Source organism: Chinchilla lanigera, unplaced genomic scaffold (genome assembly GCF_000276665.1).
Source record: "Chinchilla lanigera isolate Chin_1 unplaced genomic scaffold, ChiLan1.0 scaffold00002, whole genome shotgun sequence".
Classification (NCBI taxonomy): Eukaryota; Metazoa; Chordata; class Mammalia; order Rodentia; family Chinchillidae; genus Chinchilla; species Chinchilla lanigera.
In genome coordinates this window covers 51,327,855-51,349,728 of record NW_004955403.1, presented here as the reverse complement: position 1 = coordinate 51,349,728, position 21,874 = coordinate 51,327,855, and the positions used below count along the sequence as shown (strand labels likewise).

Below are 21,874 nucleotides of genomic sequence, written 5' to 3'. Positions count from 1 at the left end.
ATAGCAAGACCCAGTCTCAAAAAGGCAAAAACAAATAAACAAAGAAACCCAAGAAAATCCCCCCCAAATCCCACCACTTTCCTATGTGTGACAAGTAACTGTTCAGTAAGTTTAACAGAAAAAAGACATCTATTTATAAGAGCAAGAAAAATGAGAATTAAAACAAAAATATCTTAGCCAAGAGCAGTGGCACATGCCTGCAATCTTAGCTGTTCTGGGAGGCTGAGGAAGGAGGGTTAAAAGTTTGAGGCCAGCCTGGGCAACTTAGTGAGACTGCTTCAAAATAAAAAATAAAAAGGGCTGTGGTGTAGTTCAGTGGTAGAGCATCCCTGGCATAATCTCCAGTACTGTGCAAAAAAAAGGAAATGGAGAGGAATATAATACATCCCTAGATATGATTAAATAGTACTACAATAATTGTTTTCTCCCAAATTGTTTTTATGTTTAATGAACTTCAATCAAATTAAATACATGCAAATTTTTTCTTTTCTTAGTAGGTGTGTTTGGGTCAACAATATAATTTTAATGTCTACCTGGAAAAACCATATGAAAATAGTAACACTCTGAAAATAAACAGCAATAAATGGGCCTCATCTTGAACTATGAAATTATAAAGTTATAATAATCAAAACTAACTGGTTCAAGGATTGACAACTATGACGAGAACTAACCAATAAATAACATTACGGATAAAAAGAAATTGTCTGAAATCCAAGGAAGATGGGAAAACTGACTATGTGGAAAATGGCACCCAATTAGATCCCTGCCTTATAAACCAAATACATAGGGTTAAATATAAAAAGTAAAGTCATTAAAAAACAACAGAAACAAAAGAAAACTTTCAAATGTGTAAGTATAAGTGATAGAGGCAGTCACATAAGAACATACTAGATTTATTTACATTTAAATGAAAAGTACCATAATTATAAATAAATACAAGTATATTACAGGTAAGGTCAATAATATCACTAAGTTGACAAGCAAATTGGAAAGAAAACATAAATATACAACAGAAAAATAGGTAATGAAAAAGAACACCAAAAGATTAAGTACATGATTAATAAGTATGTAGAAATGTTTAGCCTCATTTGTGAATAAAAAAAGCTTCAATGCAGACAAAGATAAAACACTGCTTTTCACACACGAAAGAGGCAAAGCAGTCAATATCCACTTACCAAAAAGACAGTTATAACAGGCATGGACAGGTGGGCTGGAGGAGGGGGCATCGTGCTCACGGGCACTGTTAGCGTCCAGCTCTGTGGCAGTCACATGCCAAAAGGACCATTATTCTTAAGACAAAAGGTGAGTGCAGGGCGGTCATGTCAGTTCTATCTAACAGTGCAAAACTTGAAAGATTTAAGTAAAATAGTAACGGTTAAATAAACCGTGGTGTAGTCATTTGAAGGAGTAAAAAGGGGCTATTAAAAACATCACCTTTTCAAAGAGTAATGAGGAAAAAAGCTGGTCACAAACAACTTATGAGTCACTTTGTTTATAATGAGAGAAAAAAGGAAAGAAAGCAGGGAGACAGACAGACAGACAGACACCAAGACCCTAAATGTAAATGTACCAAAATATTGTCTAATACAATATTTTCTATTTCTCTGTGCACAAATTATTTGTAAACGAAAATAATATTTTCTTCTTCATACCTGGTTACCCTGTATTAGTAACATTAATTTTTTAAAAAGTTACCTAAAATAAAAACCAGAGTAGGTTATATGACATTAAAAACCTACTGATGGTTAGTTTTAAATCTGTTTCTCAAAATATTTTCTTCTTTTTCACCATTCTTTCACACAAACCAATAGCTCTTGGCAATCCTCCTGCCTTACCCTCCCGAGTGCTGGGATTACAGGCATGCACCACCATGCCTACCAAGCCTCTTGATTAAAAACATGCAACACACAAGAATAAATGAAAAGCATATCAAATGTCAGTGATGATTATCTACGCTTAATAGGATGAAGGGACATTTTATAATTTTTTAACTTTGTATTTTCTTGTATTTCCTGGTATTTTATATATGAAGCATGTGCTAACTTTATAATTTTAAAAAACCCCTTATTTTATTTGAAAATGAAGTTTATTGTCTCTAAGTATAAAAAAATGGACATTACATATAATTATTCTCAAAATATTTCTTGGCTTACCTTAATGTCCTTTAGTAACAAATTTACATTTTAAGTTTGTTTCATTAACACACTACAGAACACCCAAAAGCTTTCCTATGCTAATTTTTTTAACAAATGAATTCATTAATTCTGTAAATGTAATAAAATAAATAATGGCTCTCTTCACACTGGCCTTTTAAAAGGTGTGAGTATAGGAAAAAGCTAAAAGGTAAATAAGTTCTACTATAAAGTTCTTAGAAGAAATAAGTTTATATGGCTTTGTAGTTAAAAGTTTTAAAATACAAAAGCTATAAAAAAAAAGAGCTTTTAAGAAGAAAAATTAGTACTGGTCTACTTAGACTAAAGGATTTGGATAGGAGAAGTTGAATTTTCAAATCCTAATTCGTAAGTGCATATGAAAATCCACAACCCAGCTTACTGCACACAGATTTAGAAAAACCATAGAGTGGAGACTGGCAGAGAATCAAAGCTGGAAGGGAAGACTGCCAAGTCAGCCTCTTTATTCTGCAGATGAGGACATGAACCAGCGATGGAGAACTCCCTTGCTCAACATTGCACAATCTGGAACTCAGGTTTCCTGACTCAGTTCATTGGCTCTAAGGCCTAGCAGGAAGAGCCATTATTCAAGTAAGACACAATCTTATTCCCAATTTCATTTAAAATATGTAATTCAAGTCCTTTATCAATGAATCATTTAGACCAAGCTCCTGTTAATTTCATAAGCTTCCAGAAGCCAAGATATGATGGCATCAGTAAGCAATACAGGATGATAACCCTAGAACCGGAGCCACATCTCACCCATACACTTTTCCTCCTCAGGAAAGGAAATCTAACTGCTCTGGGGGCAAGAGTAAGACTGACCCACATTTTCCACCTAAGCAAAAAATTAAACCCAGAACTTCTCACTTGAAGCGTAACATCAACTCACACTAAAAGTCTGTATCTGCAGTGCAGTTGACCTATCCTAGAAAACTTGGTACCTCCTCAGACACTAGCAGGGAAACAGCCTTCCATACTGTAATCAGGATAGAAAAGATACCTTTCATTTCTTATTTACAAAAAAAGAAATACCTGAGCATTATGGATACCATGTATAAAATGTGGCATAACAAAGTTTTAATCTCCCAAGGCCCTTCATTGCAAAGATTCTATGTTTAAATGTTTTACTTATTTGCAACATAATAAGTGCTACTAGACTCTACTTGATAGTTGATAAACAGGTATCAATGATAACACTGGATTTAAGAGATAAGTTTTTTTTTTTTTTCTATTTTTTTGATACAAGATCTTGCTATGTAGTTCAAGCTGGCCTTGAACTCACTATGTAGCCCAGGTTAGCCTCAATCTCACAAAGATCCTCCTGTGCTAGCTCCCAAGTGCTAGGACTTTAGGTGTACACCACCATGCCAGGATTAAGAGCTAAGTTTTGAGCATATTTTATCCTATTACTAAGCCTCAAAAACAGCACAGGCTGTCATCTGTCCCCCTGGTATGCAGCCCTAAAGGAAGAACTGTTATATTAGAGAGTTAGTGAGAGTTTCATCATGTGGCAGCTGAAAAGCAAATTTTCCTTCTAATGTGTACTGTTTTAATCCTGTTTTCCTATGACTATGACAAAAATGGAGACAACTTTTCTGAAGTTGTTAGGAAAAAAAAAAGTAAAACTAGTAAATTCCAACTATATTAAAGAAAAACTCTAATAAGAAACAGTACTTCTCTTAAGACATGTCTCTTGACTGAACACCACTAGCTTTATCAAATATTTGCTCAACTCTGTTTCAGCAATGAAGAAAAGGAACATACACAAGAGGGCAGTATTTGGTATTGCTGCTTCATGCAGTTCCTAGGTCCCTCATGAAACTAGCAAATGTGAGTGCTAAGTCAACACCAGTGGAAACCGTGGTACCTTGGAAAGTGACCTGTAATAACCAGTTCACTAACTATGAAGGCCTCAGTGCTGGTGTGCTTCTTGCTTCCACTTGTTTCACCTTTAGCTGGGTAGTAAGTTACAACATCCTCTATGTTATCAGCCTTTGCAATGAGAGAAAGGAGGTTTATAAAAGAGATAAGGTGATCTGGAATTGTTCTTTTTTAAAAAAATTTTTTTATTTTAAAGATAGTAGTAAATGAGAAACAAACAAAAAAATAGAACAGTAGCAGCATACCACTATCATGAACATAAACAAATCAAAGCAAGAACATTCAAAGTGATACAGGGTCTCAAGACAAAATAATATGAATCAACAGTGATTGTTACATTACATATCACTATCCTCAACTACACTGCTCAGATTACCAGATGTAAGAATGAAAGATTGCTCAAACCATTAAAGAGAATAAGAAAATAATTCTTCGATAAAACATTAGAGATAATATAGAGCCTCACTAGACAAGATGGTAGGAGTTCACCACTGTAATTCCATTGCATATTGTTACTTTCACATCAGTTGCTCAGATCACCAGACACAAGCATGCAAAGTCAATCGGAACATAAAAAATTGTAAGCATTAACTGTTCATTTCAATACACCATCAGACATCAGCAATACAGTTATCTCAGCTATTCAAATATATATATTTATATTTATTAAGCTTTTTATACTTGGTTGACCAACAATTGATTACAATAGAAAGATCAACAGAACAGGATTGATGAGCATCAATTTACTGTCTCCTTGCATAGTTTTTCTTAGGATCAATACTATGCTTCTCTACAAAATGACTACTTCATGCTAAAAGGATACTGTCTGTATGTAAAACGAGAACTGGTTTTCCCAGGGATCAATTTGAACTCTTGACAAGTAGCAAACCAAGCACAGACAACAGCATACATTCTTGTAAGAATCAGGGATGCAGTGGTCTGTGATTACCCTGTTAACTTCCCTGAAAATAAAGGGGCAAACATGGAAGTACTTGTGTTATGGTTTGTGTCTGTGTGTCCCCCCAAAGCCTCATGCGGCCATGGGGCAGGCTTTTAGAGTTTGATTGATTCTGGGTGTGAGAGCTACACCAGCCCTGGGGTGGATAGTTTGCATATGTAAGGGAGAGGAAGAGGCTGCTTGAGGCCATTCCTCCCTGATTCCTCGTGTGTGTTTTTGTTGCTTTGTTGTGTTCTGCCGCCATGAGCTGTAGCCCTCTGCCATGTGCCACTCTGCCTTGTAACCTGCCAAGTATGGACTGAAAACTCCACAAACTGTAAGCAAAATAAACCTTTCCTTCCTTAATTTTGGGTGTCAGATATTTTGTCCCAGCAACAAGAGAAAAGTAACCAAGACAACTTGCTACTTCTTCTTTTCTTTTTATTCTTATTTGTTTATTGATTTAAGTATTTTTGTTTTCCTTGTTTTTTTGAGACAAGGTTTCACGATGTAGTTCAGGCTGGCCTTGGACTCACTATGTAGCCCAGGCTGGCCTTGAAATTGCAGTGATCCTCCTGCTTCGTTCCTGCCAAGTGCTGGGATTACAGGTGTACACCACCACACCTGGCCTACTACCACTGTTTCTTAAACCTAGTTTTCTACTTCCTGTGTTTTGGGTTTGCTACAATTTTTTAGTGGGAGTCATCAGACAACTAGGGTATAGGTAAGTGACTCTTTGTCTTTTAAAATGCCAAAATAATTCTGATAGCACGATAAAACTCATACTAGTTACATTAATAATTTCAGTGCTGTATAGTTATTTACTACTTGTATACAAATGAAATAAACTTCTTCAAAGTGTCACTACCAAGCAAAGGTATTTTGATGGCAAACCAAGGTTTTCATTCCCAGTAAGATGATCATAATTATATGATAGTGTCAAGATGATTAGAAACATAGCTTAATCTGGCCTTTTAGTGGCTGGGTAAACTCTGCTCCTACAAAAGAATGAATAAAATAGAATATCTTGATGAGACACTACTATGATCAGTATTTCTGTGGCATATAGGTTTTTAAAGTATAGCCTAAAGACCATTTTTAGATGTTTAGCAACACTATAATACTAGTCCACTCAAGCTTCAACTAAAAGGAAACAGAGTAGGCTATTTACTCACAAGTTAATGTCCTACCAATTGGAATTTACAAAAAGCAAACATATATGTAAACTTTTGTACACTTTGTGAACATTCTGTGTAATAACAAGTTCTTAACATACTATTCTAACAGCCAAGATCACATTTCATCTTATTAATTACTAGACTATCACAATGACAGATATGAAGGAGAAGTTTAACTGGATGCTTATGATTCAGGTTCTGGGATGAATGAATATACCTCAGTGGTGACTCATTACATACAACACCAAGATTTACCTAATGTCTTAGTTACTTTATTTGTCCGTGGGACAAAATACCCGGCACTTGCAAATTAGGGAGGACAGGTTTATTTGTTTCAGGTTTTCAGCCCACAGTCTCCTGCCTCCAAGGCAGGACAGCATGGCAGAAGGACACAGTAGAGAAGCTATTCATGTCATGGTGGTCAGCAAGCAGAGAGTGAGGAAACCCAGGAGGAAGATCTACCCCACCATGTGACGCCCCCAGTGACCACCTCTTCTGACCAGGCCACTGCTCCTAATATCAGTCAGCTACAGAACCCCCACGATTCAATCACCCTCCAGAGCCGTGACTAAGAGCCATGAGGCTTTAGGGAGACATCCAAATATAAACCAAAACACCTAACTATGCTTCCTTTCTTTGCAAACCGTAGCCACAGAATGGCATGAGGAACACTGGGTCTTTTGACCTGTTTAACTGGCTTGGAGCCTAGAGAAGAGGGGTACGCTGCGTACGCAAAATGAAGCTGCTGGCACAGGATCCATATGAGAATGCAGAAAACTTTAAATCTGACTCAAAAATAATCATGATAATTTCTCTTCCAGCTATTTCTGTTTGACCAAAAAGGAACCAGGAAGTATAATTTGCCAATTTTAAAATGCATTTAAGGACAGTTCATCTTCTTATAGGCTATGAGAAATGGATTGGGATAACTTTACCTGTCAATAAGTGGGAAAGTTTTGTTGTTTTTTCCTCAAATAGTCTAATGGATTGAAATGAGGTCATGTCCAGGCTCCTGCTGTCTCATATGAATGCTAAGAACTTCCTTCTATTTGCAGAGATACACGAGGTGTAGTTCATTATGTTCCACTCGAGTCATTCCACAAGGATATGAAGGAGGATAAGCTCTCTTTAAAATTCAACTTCCCGTATCTATTAATTCCAAAACTTACAATGTATTCTCCCAGCATTTTATATCTTAGAACAGTAGTGAATCAGAAGATAAGGAAAGAAAGACCAGCAGGCGAGGGGTTGCAGTGACGGTAAAACAACCTAAGTGAGGGGGAAGTGTACATACTTTAGTCCTCATTCACTGTAGACAAGGGTAAAATACATTTTTTGTTTTGTTTGCAACAAGGTCTTGCTATGTAGTCCAGGCCAGCCTAAAAACTGCTACGCAGCCAAGGCTGGCCTCAAACTTGTGATCCTCCTGTCTCAGCCTTCTGAATGCTTGGATTGCAGGCTTGTGCCATGATGCCCAGCAAGCCTTACATTTTAAAGGGTTGAACTCTGCTTCTACAAACAGTTTTTATGGATGAAAAACAGTACAACAATTTGGCTAAGAGAAAACAACCCCAAGGCATTTGAAAGTGAAGGCTCAGTGACTTTAACACAACTAGAAGATACTGTGCTGTACTACTCTATCCACACAGCATTTCCCTGGCCCCCAGGATCTAGTATGTCTGGGTAGAGGAAATAATGGGATACTATCTTCCAATTTTGTTAGAATTTGTAGCCTTCTCAAATATTCAGTTCAATCACTCTCAGCAACATCTGGTAACACACAGCACTGTCAGACTTCATGCACAGTACTATTCTTACCTATATGTGCAGTGGGAACAACCAAACCCTAGCCCAGAAGGAGCACACGGAATATACCACTAAAACACCAGGTAAAATTTTCTTGACAGATGGTGAAATTCTGGCAAAGACATGGCCTACATTTTCATACCAACAATGCACTGCTATCAAGGAAGCCAGTAGGAAACCTAAATTATGTAATTTTTGTAACAATGAACCTTCACAAGTCAGGAGAACAAAATCAGATGATTTTTTAAAAAAATTGAAAATGGCTAGAATTTCAAGATATTTCCTTAAATGTGTAGAAAAGGTAATCTCAGACAGGGTATGGTGGCACATGCCCATAATCCCAGTCACTTGGGAGATTGAGGCAGAAGGATCTCAAGTTTGAGGCCAGCCTGGCAACTTAGACCCAATGTCAAAAAAAAAAGGTTAGGAATGTAGCTCAGTGGTACAGTTCTTGCCTATCATGTGAAAGGCCATGGGTTCCATCCCTAATATGCCCCCTTCCCCAAAGGGAATCTTACTTAGGTTCTTACCTTTCAAAAGAAAGGGCTAGAAAGACTTTCAACTTTCTTTCAAGTTTTTAACTCCCAACATGTTTTAAAAGTACTAACATAAAATCCACCCCTACCTCAACAATGAGTCATTGACATAAAATGCCCATTATCTGTTTTATATATGGAAGGTAAGTGGCATAAACAACTTAGAAAACAGATTAAGAATTTTTTTCAATTATTACAACATACTGCAGCATAAATACAAATAAAAATGCTTTGAGGAAAAACAAACACTGCAACTGTGGTAAGGTCCTCCTGTGCCCTGGGTGCAGTTTATTCTCCCAACCTCTGTTCCTGCGTGACTGAGCACACACGCCCAGTACTGCACTCTTCAAGCCTCCGTGCCTTTGCACATACTGCTCCCACTGCCAGCCACATCCTTCCTCCTCTTCGCAACCCATCAGAACCATTCTGCTCTACAGGACCTGGCTCCCATGTACCACAATCTTTCCTTTCCCCAGGCCACTTTTCTGTGGCCTCAATACAACTGGGACCCATTTCATTCTTTTAATTTTTTTTTTTGGTTTCATCTTTTTTGAGGCAGGGTCTCACTATGCAGTTCAGGCTGTCTAGAGCTCACTTTGGAGTCCAGTCTGGCCTCGAACTCACAATAATCCTCTAATTTTTAAATTCCGATTAGTACATGTTTGCAGGACATAATGATCACATTCATCACAGTGGGTTGTTACATGTACGTAACACACCATAGTTCTTTTACTTCCTCTTTCCCTCCCCTCCTTCTTCATCCATCTTGGGGAACCCAGGCCCCTCTTCCCTTGCACTGAGACCACCAGGACTAGAACTGTATATAGTGTTTGGCACATGAAAAATGAGTGACTTTTTTTTTGGATGGGGGTCTCACTATGTCAGCCAGGTTGGCCTCTAACTCACCCTGTCTAAGTGTCCCTTGTAGTTGCGACTATACTTCACTGTCTGGCTTGAATGACTTTTTTCAAGTAAAGAACTGTGAAGGAGATTTTCACTGGTTGAAGCTTAGGAATGCAGAAAAGAGTAACTCTTCAGAAATCCAGAAGTCCTTATGCAGGTTGTTGCTAATTTAATATTTTTATACTGAGTATTTAGTAATAGAACTATATCTATTAAACATATGTACACGTGTCCTGTACTGTGTGGAGCACTTCACTGTCATTAAATCACAGTCCTCCCACATATAAGCATGATTACTACGGTCATTTTACAGCAAGCAGCTTGCTTAGGGATATTCTGCTGATAAGAACCAAGAATAAAGCCCCATTTGTTCTAACTCCAAAGTCTACACTCTTAACCATTATGTCATCAGAAACAAAATGACAAGAAGTAGCACAAAAATGTATAAACTATTCAATATTTAATACAGTTTGTTTTACTAGCTCTATTTTTGTATACTTATGGTTTTACTTTATTAAAAATAATAGTTTGTTTCTTTTTTTGTTTAACATTATTTCATTTACATTCTTTCTCAAGTTTACATAAGCCTCATCTGTCATTTTACCATGAATTCCACTTAATAAATTTATACTTCCTGATTTTTTTTTTTTTTTTTTGGTTTTTCTCCGGTACCGGGAACCGAACTCTATACTTCCTGATTTAATCACTTATTAAATGTACTTGTTAAAAGCTACCATACTTAAATATAAAGAAGCTGAAAAAACATCACTGAATTTCCTATCCAAACAAATCAGTATCTTAGACACATATGAAAAGTTATTTTCTTCAGCAAAGTTCACTCAATTTAGCAGCACCACAGTAAAGAAGAAAATAAAATGTAAGTTTCTTTACAACGGTAAAGCACTGAAGGAAATTTCAGATAATCTGAAAAAGAAATCAATTTCTTTAAAAAACGAGTTTTCAGTTTTATTATTTTATAAGGATGAAGTAAATTCTAGTTACCTACACTAATAACAAGGTAGGTAAACAATGGCTTCTTTGAATTTCAAAGTGCAAAACTCTCCAGGTATTTCATTAATATATAAACACCAAAACTATGCAGCCATAGTATAAGTTAATTGCTAGGCAAGACACCAAGATTATGAGACTAAGCATAAAAACTCGGTCCTGGAAAACTGATCTTCTAATAAAGCTTTGTTATCATGCAGATGATTTTGTTCTTTAAACAAAATCTGTTCGTGTTGTTATGCTAAGCACCAATTATTTTCCAAAGATTTAATTCTAGGGTGGGAAATATTTTCCTATCCAAAGCCACAGAGTCTCAGAGGGAACAAAGGCTCCACACAAAACAAGAAATTATTTAGAATCACAGCGATTCAGTTTTAGGAACTTGAAGACTTAGAATTATATAACATATACTAACTGTTTGAAAAAAATATATATTGACCAATTTCGTTTTTTAAAATGAGATAGTAGTATGATACTTTATTAAACAAATAAAAAAACTACTACGGCTAGGTGCATTAGTGTACACCTATTAATCCCAGCACTCCGTGAGGCTGAGGCAGAAGGACTGAAAATTCAAAGCCAGCCTGGGCAGCTTTAGCAAAACCCTATCTCAAAATAAAAAGGGCTGGGGTTGCAATACTATGGTAGATTGCTTGCCTGGTATGTAAGAGGCACTTGGTTCAATCCCCAATACTGCAAAGAAACAAGGAAAAAATCCCCACAAAAGCGGTATATTTCAGTTTTATATTTTGATCAACAAAGAAGCAACCAAGCACACAGGCTTTAAAAGCAACATGTGAGAGGCAAGAAGAAAGAAATGCATAGATGTTTTTCTGGCAAACTAAAGAACAGAATGCAAAGAAGAAGAAGGTAAAAGAAAGGAGTTTAAGAGAGAAAGAAAGATTATGGGGGCTTGAAAAAATAAGTGATGAAACAGAAACACAGAAGAGACAGAAATAAGAGTAAAAAAGGAATCGTACCTTATTCATCTTTGCATTCCAATTCTTAGCATAAATCTTGGCACACAGACACTGAAAAACTGTTTATCAAGTAAAAATTAAGAAAATAAAGGTTGAGTCCAATGGAATAGGCTGTATAAAAATGCTATTTTTTGGTTTGTATGACTATAGTTTCAACAGCTTGGGACAGACAATGACCTGCTTGAACTAATCTTTGGGGTCCTTTTCTTATTCTTGGCAATACTGATGACAAGAAAAATATGTATACTAACAGAAAACGTGGCTTCAAGAAATGAGGGCAGAAGTGGAGAGGACTTCCTGAGTAAATTTTTTCTAAATGTCACAATTGTAATTAAAGGTAATAAAATAACAGGAAGCAACACCCAGAGAATAGGGTGAGTTAACATTATTTGGAAACTGCTTTAGAACACAAAAAGAAACCGATCTTTTAGAGTCACTGCAAGCTTGAACCTATGAGTCTCTTTTGTTTCTGTTTTAGTTACACATTTGGAAGTTCACACCATGTATCATATCATCACAATTCAGCACATTTCAGAGTCAAGACGACTAGGAAAAGGAACCCTGTCCCTGCAGGTCAGAGTTTTAATGACTAGCAAAGCACTAGGCAAGCTTACACTGCAGTTGTCTGAACCACACCCAGTCTGCAGTTAAATATAGAATTTAGTTTCTGGAACTATTGGTCTTCTTAACCTTCGCAGTCTAAGTATTCACTAAAACAAATTAAAAGTAGAAAGGAGAAAGGAAAGAGACTGAAACCAAAATCCAAGCACTAATAAACTGTCCTGGGAAGAATTCCAAAATGCAGTAAAGACCAAGAGAATTAAATTACAGAAACCTCAAGCAACATTCTAGAAATGTGTTGTAAGCCTATTTGTCTCTTCCATGCGAATTCTCCAGGATGTACAACACACACTTGTATAATGTGCATCTGTGTATCAGACACATGTCCTAATTCAGATTATATACATGTCAGGTTAATGGCAGGGACATCAAGTTTAGAAGTATGATTTTAACTATGGTTTGTTATAGTGCTGTGGTTGTGATGCTATTTTGGTTCACGAAGACACACTTATTCTAAAAACCTATTTTGGGATGCTTAAATTTTGGGGAAAAAGACATTCTGAAGCTAAAGTTCTTAACTATGATTCCTTGCCTGCTGCAGAGAATATTTGGGATTAACTTTTAAAGCTAAAACTTTTAAAGCTGTTTGGAGATATCAAATGTTAAAACAACAAAACCAAGGTTTATTAATGATTTTGTTATATATCACTCTCTGAAAATGAACATGAGAAAAATCTAAGAATAAAAATAAACATTATATGTATTGTTTCATAAGAAAAAATGAAACTGCAATATTTTAATTACAAACACACACAGAGGTATTCACCTGCATTCATTTGCATCTTCCTGGACACATCCCAAATACAAGGTCATCTTTCAGTCACTTTGATTAAAAATAATAGAAATTTTCTTTACAAATTTTCTAACATTTCCATACAAATCTGACTCCACTACTGCTCTGGTTTGGCCCAAGTAGCTGCTTCTTTTTTCATCTGGACTAACTGTGTTTAACAATCTATAAAAAGATTTGGAGACTTCTTTAGTCATTGTCCCTTGAGATAAGAATAGGGGTGGTACAATAGCCAGGTTTCACTCTTCTGTGTGCCAGTCAGAGACCCTAACTCGGCAGAGATATACCTGTTCCCAGACCTAAAAGAATACCCAGCCCAAATCGCAGAAAGGTTAATGAAGAAAAAATACACAAGAAGCCTCGCCCTGAGCCATAAGGCCTCAGAAGTTCTGCAATCAACTCTGCTCAGATCTAATAGGCTCTAAAGCGATGACTCTTTACTCCTTTCCTCCTAAACTGTTTGTATCTGTCTCTAGCACTTCACCACATAGCTAGGAGATGCTTTACTGAACAAAAGGACAGGTTTGTGGAATAAACATGACATTTGAGCCAAAAAGGACTCAATGAGGGGCTGGGGGTTTAGCTCAGCGGCAAAAGCGCCTGCCTGGCATGCGCAAGGTCATGAGTTCGGTTCCCGGTACCGGAGGGGAAAAAAAAAAAAAAAAAAAAGAAAGGACTGAATGAGGATTGAACATGGAGAGAAAATTTATGTGAAGCTATTAGTGCACTGAATGTTTCTTTTTAAAAGCAGCTTTATTGAGATTTAATTTACATACCAAACAATTCATCCGTTTGAAGTATACAATTTAATAACTTTTAGTATATTCATAAAGTTGTACAAGCATCACAACTGGTTATAAAATTTTTCTTCAACCCTAAAAGAGGCCACATGCTGCTTAGCTGCTTCCCCTACCCCCACCCCCAGGCAACCACTAATCTACTTTCTGTTACTATAGATTTGCTTATTCTGGATATTTCTTATAAATGGAATTATATGATATTGCGCTTTGTGATAATACATGTTTCTACTATTAAATATTTTTGAAAGCCAAATATGTGGAATAGACAATGCAGTAAGGTCAGAAGAGGAAATACACAGGCAGCTCTAAAGCAGTCACCATGACATGTGCATCATTGAGGTGCTTTGCATATGGCAAGGGACAGAACAGTGTGTTGTGTGCATACATCCAATCAAAGAGGTAGTCTGTAGATATTCTTCTCTGAGTGCCTTATTTTTCTTGTTCAAAAAGGAAGTGAGGTCATCATGAGAATGACAGGGAATTTGCAGAGAGAACAAAGTGTGAAATAATCATTTGGAAAGAGGAAAAGAATGAGCCAGGAAGACAGTATGACTGCCTGGCAGTATTAAAGATCTACGTGAGGTTCATGGTCATGAATTTAAAATGAGATAAGTCAGCAGAATTTTAGGTTTCTTCCCAGCCACATTTATCTGTAAAAATGCAGAAACTGTATAAGCAGATTTAACTGGCATTCATTCACTAGCCTATGACTTTAACTGCATACTTTATTAATGACTCCCTAATCTGCATTTCTACTGCCACTAAAAATCTCAACACAAAAATTTTAGGCCACTGTAAGCTGGAAGGGACCATGATTGAAAAAGGAAGTTGGTTCAACTTGGCTATGTAGAAGGCATTCTACATACATTACCTCAAATAATTCTCCCAACTCTTCACAAACAACCATCTCTACATGTCAGAAACCTGAAATCCCCAAAGTTTAACATAAGGCGGCTGTGACTAAATTTTAAGTCTGTCTGACTCTGAAGTACATTATTTTTACTTTACTATTATACCTAATTCTTTTTTTTTTTTTTTCCTGTCTTTTTGAGAGACAAGGTCTCACTATGCAGTTCAGGCTGACCTTCAATTCACTTATGTAGTGCAGGCTGGCCTCGAACTCACAACAATCCTCTTACCTCAGCCTGCCAAGTGCTGGGATTACAGGTGTGTGCCACCATGCCCAGATAATTCTTTTTATAAATATAGCAACGAGGGTCCAGACATGTTGAATGATTTGTCCAAGATCAAACTGTTTTCCAAAGGTACAGATGCCATTTCAGATGAATGTTCTTACACCATTATGCTAGGCTCTCTTGCACACTTCCTGGTTTGTACTCCTATGTTCAATCTATAGCTAGCTGGGTTGTTTCTTTCTTAAAAATCTTTCCCGGTATACCTTCTATGTCCCATCCCCTGCTTTCTCACTACAGTGCAGGCCATAATCAGTCATGCTGGGTTATTCCAAGAGGCTCCTATACTGACCTTCATCTATCCCCTTCTCTAATCCCATTTTATAGGTAATCACTTCCTTTCCCTGACTCTCATGTATAAATCATCTACAGTGCAGAACTATGAAGACTAAATATGATCAATTTCATATAATTATCAATAATATCAATAATTGCACACAAATTAAAATCCTACTCAAATGTAAGCCATATGAAAGGATGCTTGACATCACTTGAAAGGCAAACACAATTATAACTATACTGATGCATCACTTCACCCCTACTAGGATGGTTACAACCAAAAGACAGATTATGACAACTTTTAGAGAGAAACTGTAACAATATATAAGAGCTCAATTTACTTATAGTCCAATCAAGAGAAAATGTTGCCAAACTTTTGGATTTTTGCCAGGTGAGCAATGCTATCTCAACATAATTTTAATTGGAATTTCTCATATTATGACAAGCTTTTTTCCTTATTTTTAAACTGTTGTTTCAACTATCTTGTTGGGAAAAAAACCACTAGTACTCAGATTATTTTAACACTGTTTTACAAAAGTGTTTTTTTTAACCTAACCAGAGAGAAATATACCCAAAATACCTTCACTTGGCATTGTAAACCTGTCAATGATGATCCTTTGAAACTGTCTGCTATTATTGCTACCTAAAGACAAATTTAGTCATTTGTGACACGAAAATTAAAAGGAATAGTTCTGTCATCATTACAAATCTTTTCATACTTTCAAGGTCTATTTGTGTTTATTTTTGTGACGATACTGTATTTTTAGATCTTTAGTTCATTTTTCTACAGAGTTGTTGGTCTTTTCTCTTTCCAGAACTCTTTATATATTAGGGATGATAAAAGTTGCAATGTGTTTTCCAATGTATCATTTTATTGTGTTCAGTTTTGCTTCATTTTGTTGAGGTACTGGGGATTGAGGCCTGATTCATTTTCATTTAGAAAGGTGTTGAGTTGGACACAGCGGTGCACACTTGTAATCCCAGCACTCTGAGAGGCTCAAGCAGGAAGATAGTCAGTTTAGTTTTGTTTTGCTGTGGTACTAGGGATTGAGGTACCCAAAGCCTTCATACTGAGCTATAGGCTAACAGCCTCCTTTTTTATTCTGAGACCAGGTCTTTGTAACAGTTGCCTAGGCTAGGCTAGAACTTTCGATCTTCCTGCCTCAGCCTCCCCAAATGGTGGAATTACATGTATGTGCTGCCATGCCTCAATTGCTCAGTTTTTACCTCCAAAGTTTTCCTTTTAATTTGTGCAATCATATTTATCAATAGTTTTCCTGATTGCTTTTGGATTTTGGGTTAGTTGGGAAATATTTTTCCCATTTCCAGGATATGGAGGGATCACCCATGCCTTTTTCCTTTATGTGCAAGGATTCATTTTTCTGATTCACTTGCACTTTATATTGGTGTATGGTATAAAGAATGGAGTAATTTTTGACTTTTATATTATACTAACATATTTGAGTAAGACTAACTTTGATTTTTCTATCTGTGCATCATGTATTTATCCATCTATTCAGTCTAGGCAAAAAACATTATGTGTTTGCTACTCTAAGGCCAGACAATGTTCTTTTCTTTTTTTTGGTACCGGGAATTGAACTCAGGACCTTAGGCTTGCCAGGCAGGCACTTGGGCCACTGAGCTATATCCCTGGCCCAAGACCAGACAATTTTATATTTCATTTTAGAAAATAAAAAATACCACTTTCACAGAATGAAAATCATACTGTGACCTTTAGTACTATTGCTATTAAGTATTTTGAAAAGGCTTCTGTAATTTTCAACTGTTGCAATAAACCTTATCCTTTCTTTCTAAGTGTGCCAGATAAGTAAAAAAATAACCAATTCCTGGGTTAAAGATATTTATTAATTAAAATCAAGATTAAAAATATAAATTAAAGCTAAATGTGAAGCTTACATAGTATAAGTGTTCAACTTTTTTTTTTTCTTGGTGGTACTGGGAATTAAACCCAGTCTTTGCACTGAGCTACATCCTTGCCCTTTTTATATTGTGACAAGGTCTTGCTAGGCAGGTGCTGGGCCGCTGAGCTAAATCCTTGGCTACAAGGTCTTGCTAACTCCCTAAATTACCCAGGCTCGAACTAAACTGATGATCTTCTTGCTTGAGCCTCTCAGAGTGCTGGGATTACAAGTGTGCACCACTATGTCCAGCTCAACACCTTTCTAAATGAAATTTAATCAGTATGATTCTGTAGCTTATTGCTGTTACCTTAGGAAATCTAAAGTCTTTGAGGTTCCATCCTGAAAATGCATTAGAAATATCTTTTGGAGTCTTTCTCGGGTCTGGGGATTTAGCTCAGCGGCACAGTGCCTGCCTGGCAAGCGCAAGGTCGTGAGTTCAATTCCTGGTACCAGAAAAAAATCAAAAACAATGACAAAAAAATTTAATTCTTTCTCACACTGACATTGCATAATAAATGAATGTTGGTATCTTCATGAAAAAAAATCATTGGTTAAGTCAGCACATTCAGTGCTTATACCAGTTAGCAACTAATATCAAAGTTAATTTTGCTACCTAGAGGAATACATACAATATTACAAATAATTTAAGTTACATATTATTTTAATTCATATCTCCTATGTGGTAAGTTCCAAATTTTCAAAAAAAAACTAAAATTTCCAGATGAGAAAAATAGAGTTGATTACTAATGTCAGGTCTCCAGAGCTATGAAGTCTCATTCTTTTATTTTAACCACTCAAGCATATAAAGATTCATTATTCAATAAACAGCTTCTATACTTATTTATAATAAAGAAAGCAAGGAAAAGAATAGATGACAGGGGCTGGAGATATAGATAAGTGGCATAAGTGCCTGCCCTGGCAAGTGCAAGGTGCCGAGTTTGATTCCTGGTACCACCCCCCCCCCAAAAAAGCAAATTTATTGCCGGGCGTGGTGGCACACACCTGTAATCCCAGCACTCAGGAGGCTGAGGCAGGAGGATCATTAGGAGTTCGAGACCAGCCTGGGCTACAAAGTGAGCTTAAGGCCAGCCTGAACTGCATAGCAAGACCCTGTCTCAAAAAGACAAAACAAAACAAAACAAAACAAAACAAAACAAAACAAAAAAAGAGTAGATAACAGTATCAATAGATAGTCTATACAGTCTTGTTTTAGCTAATGGATCCAACATCCTATTAATTTCACCTACAGCACAGACCAAAACCATGATCTGAATTGCAACACTGTAAATCTCCCAGTGTTTTAGATAATAATGTTAACGAGCTGGCAAGTAATCTTAAACAAGAAAAGATGGGAAATGTCTAAGATGACATACTGGCTACTTAAAACCTCATTTCAGAGAACAGGAAGCTAGTTGAGTTTGCGAGCTAAACAGTTAAACAGGTCTCAGGGACTGAGTCATACTCTGCTAGTGTGATGTGGGAAATGTACAGTAGAGAAATGATTGTTCTACTGCACATAAACCTCTCCACTGAAACACAACTCTACAGGTATCACTCATAGGTACGTGACTAAAGGGATAAATGCACTATAGAATCTATGCTAAACATAGTCGATAGCTCACAATCATCCTTACCATTTGAGATGGGAAAGATTAAACTAAGATTAAAAACATACTGAATACCTAGTAGGGAATAAGTACAGTGTGAGAGTAAGGAATAAATTACTGAATCGAAGTAAAAAGTATTTAGTCAAGCCTCAGTATTTTTGATGAAATTAAGACTTCAAAGGGTTTCCTAAAGTATAATACAAAGATCTAAACTCAAAAATACTTCTTCCACAGTTTCTTAGGACACTAAGTAAAATACATTAATGTGAACTCCAGCTATGTAAATTCTCAATGTTAAATCACCTCGTTTCAATAATACAGCACTTAGCCGGGCATGGTGGCACATTGGGAGGCTGAGGCAGGAGGATCACTGTGAGTTCAAGGCAGCCTGGACTACAAAGTGAGCTCAAGGCCAGCCTGAACTGTATAGCAAGACCCTGTCTCCAAAAAAAAAAAAAAAAAAAAAAAAACACTTATAATACTCCAAAAAATACTTTCAAGATAAAACTTAAACCCCAAATTACTCGCTGGAAATGAAAACTGTTCCAATCTAGTGAAAGTTTGTCTCTTTCCCATTTGAAAAGGAGAGGTCAGGCCGGGGATACAACTCAGTGGCATAAGGGCTTGCCTGACAAGCCTGAGGTCATGAGTTCAATTCCTGGTACCAAAAAAAAAAAAAAAAGAGAGAGAGGCTACCTACCTTTCCATAACAGCCAGGCACTCCTTTCTCCAGGTAAATCGACTCCCTCGCCGTAGTCGGAAGGTCCCGGATGTGGCAGACACAGGGGGCGGTGTTTGTCTCCACTCAGGGTCCTCTACTGGAATGGGGGCTGGTCGCATACTCAGTGTCGCCCCTGAAATAAGACACTTTTTAGCAAATATCTGATATTTTATTAAAACCAATATGACATAGATATCACAAGAACAAGAACAATGAACTTGAGATCATGTATTTTTGTTCTTCTATTGAAACTTGCAGGCCAATATATTTAATATTTATAATTTTTTCACCCAAATAAAGATCTAAAGAAGTAAAAATATCTTCTTTGAAAAGTCTATCACTAGTTATTTCATAATGTCATTTTCCCCCACTTATCCTTTATCTATTATCTTCCATTATGGCATCTTTCAAAAAAAAGAAAAAAAGGGGCTGGGGATTTAGCTCAGTGGCAAAGTGCCTGCCTGGCAAGCGCAAAGTCGTGAGTTTGGTTCCCGGTACCGGAGAAAAACCAAAAAAAAAAAAAAAAAAAGCACAGACTCTTCCTCCTTATGGGAAGAGGAGGTAAGATACACTTACTGACAACTTAGTGTATCTTCCTCTTAAAAACCTCTCTTGAAATTCTTACTCAATAATTGTAATCATTTTGATCAATATATTCTAGATATTCAGAACCATTTATTAACATTTAAAAGATTTAGAAGCTCTTACACAATATATTCAATGAGATGAATTTAAATAACTCCAATTATTGTAAACTCTTAAAAAAAAAAAAGGCAGGCCCAGCAGCACATGCTTATAATCCTAACACTCGGGAGGCTAAAGCAGGTGGCCAACACAGGCTACACAGGGAGACCCTGTCTCAAAAAATGTCAAATACGACATCAAAAAAAGTAAGATGGTATTTGATACGCATTTAGTCTACCAACTAAATCAGGTCTTTATAGGTTTATTGATACTACACTATATCCAACCTGCCTTGAATGTAATAAAATTTCAATAAAAATGTGTAATTCAAATATTTTATTAATTCAGACTAGCCTTTTCTCAAACACACTGAACTGATAATGGCCATTTATTTATTCATTCACCATTATCAAATTTCTTTCTTGTGGCTTTGTTCTTGTCTCAAAGCTAGAACAAAACAGGAAAAGCCACATTATCTCCAACTTCTATGGATTTATTTTATAGAATCTGAACAGAGCTTGGTATGCTTCCATTGAGTTTATTCTCTGGCTCCTCTGATAAATTTATCCTTCTAAGCATAATTATGATCATATCACTTTTCTCATCAAAACCTTTCAAAAAATGTTGGGCATAGTGGTACAAACCTATAATCCCAGCACTCGGGCAGGTTGAGGTAGGAGGACTTCAAGTTCGAGCCCAACCTGGGCAATTTAATGAGGCCCTACTCAGTATAAATGGCTAGAGATGTGGCTCGATGTGAAGGCTCTGGATTCAATTCACAGATCAAAAAAAAACAAAACAAACAAACAAAAAAAACCAAAAAACCCCAAAACAATCTCAGGAAGTTCCCTTTGCCCATGGTTTAATCCAAACTCTTAATATACCCCTAGAAAGACAGCTTAGAAATTGTATTACACATATTAATACATATATTAAAAATAATCCTATATTACTAAGCATATTTCTCCATAACAGGAATTATATTCTATCCTACCTACCAGTGAAACCGTGAATAGTGTTTCTATTTCAGTAGCTATTAATTTAGTAGTACAGATCCTCTTTTTTATTTTGGTATTTTTTGAGACACAGTCTTGCTATGTTGCCCAGCCTAGCCTCAAGCTCCTGGGCTGAAGTGATCCTTTTGTCTCAGTCTCCCAAGTAACTGGCACTAAAGGTGCCTACTGCCATTCTTAGCTCAATCCCATTCTTAAATGGCTACATCTTTATTACGTAGTTTTTTACACAGATGTCCAGTATCTTAACCAATCCTGATTTTTCTTTTCAAACAGTTGTCTAGAGTCTTTCTTTCCAATCTTAGTAAACAGATCCCCATTCTTAAAATTGCTCATCTCAAAAATCTCAGATTCATCCTTGACTTCTCTTTCTCCCACACAGTACATTTTTAATCCATAGGCAATTTCTATGAATTTCATTTTTTAAAATATATTCAGTATCAAGTCTGGGGGGTACAGCTCAGTAGCATGATACCTGCTTGGCAAGCTTGAGGTCCTGAGTTAGATTCCCAGTACCATTAAAAAAAAAATACTAGCTAGCAGAACAATTTTTTTTTTTTGGTACCGGCAATCGAACTCAGGACCTTGTGCTTGCCAGGCAGGTACTTGTGCCACTGAGCTATATCCCCGGTCCCTGGAACAATTTTTATTATCCTCACCGTTACCAACTGAGAACAAGCCAGCATCATCCCTCACAATCGTAACTTCCTAGCATAGGCTCAAACACTGGACATGCACAATTAGTCATCCCTGCTGGTAATCATGCCCTTCAATCTGGGTCCTTAAGTCTTGAGAAGAACACGGGAAAAGTTCAAGGCTAGATTATAAGAATCTTTGCAGT

The 21,874-nt window shown here is 36.6% G+C and overlaps 1 protein-coding gene across 6 annotated transcripts in view; it reads right to left on the bottom strand.

The window, feature by feature from the left end:
- The window catches only part of Hmbox1 (homeobox containing 1), a 177,703-nt gene that overhangs the window by 27,521 nt on the left and 128,308 nt on the right, over window positions 1-21,874 (bottom strand). For all 6 annotated transcript variants that reach the window (XM_005373788.2, XM_005373783.2, XM_013514363.1 and 3 more), the window contains one exon: window positions 19,316-19,469. In XM_005373788.2, coding sequence (XP_005373845.1) covers window positions 19,316-19,469 — 154 coding nt within the window. The remainder of the gene's footprint in view (window positions 1-19,315; window positions 19,470-21,874) is intronic.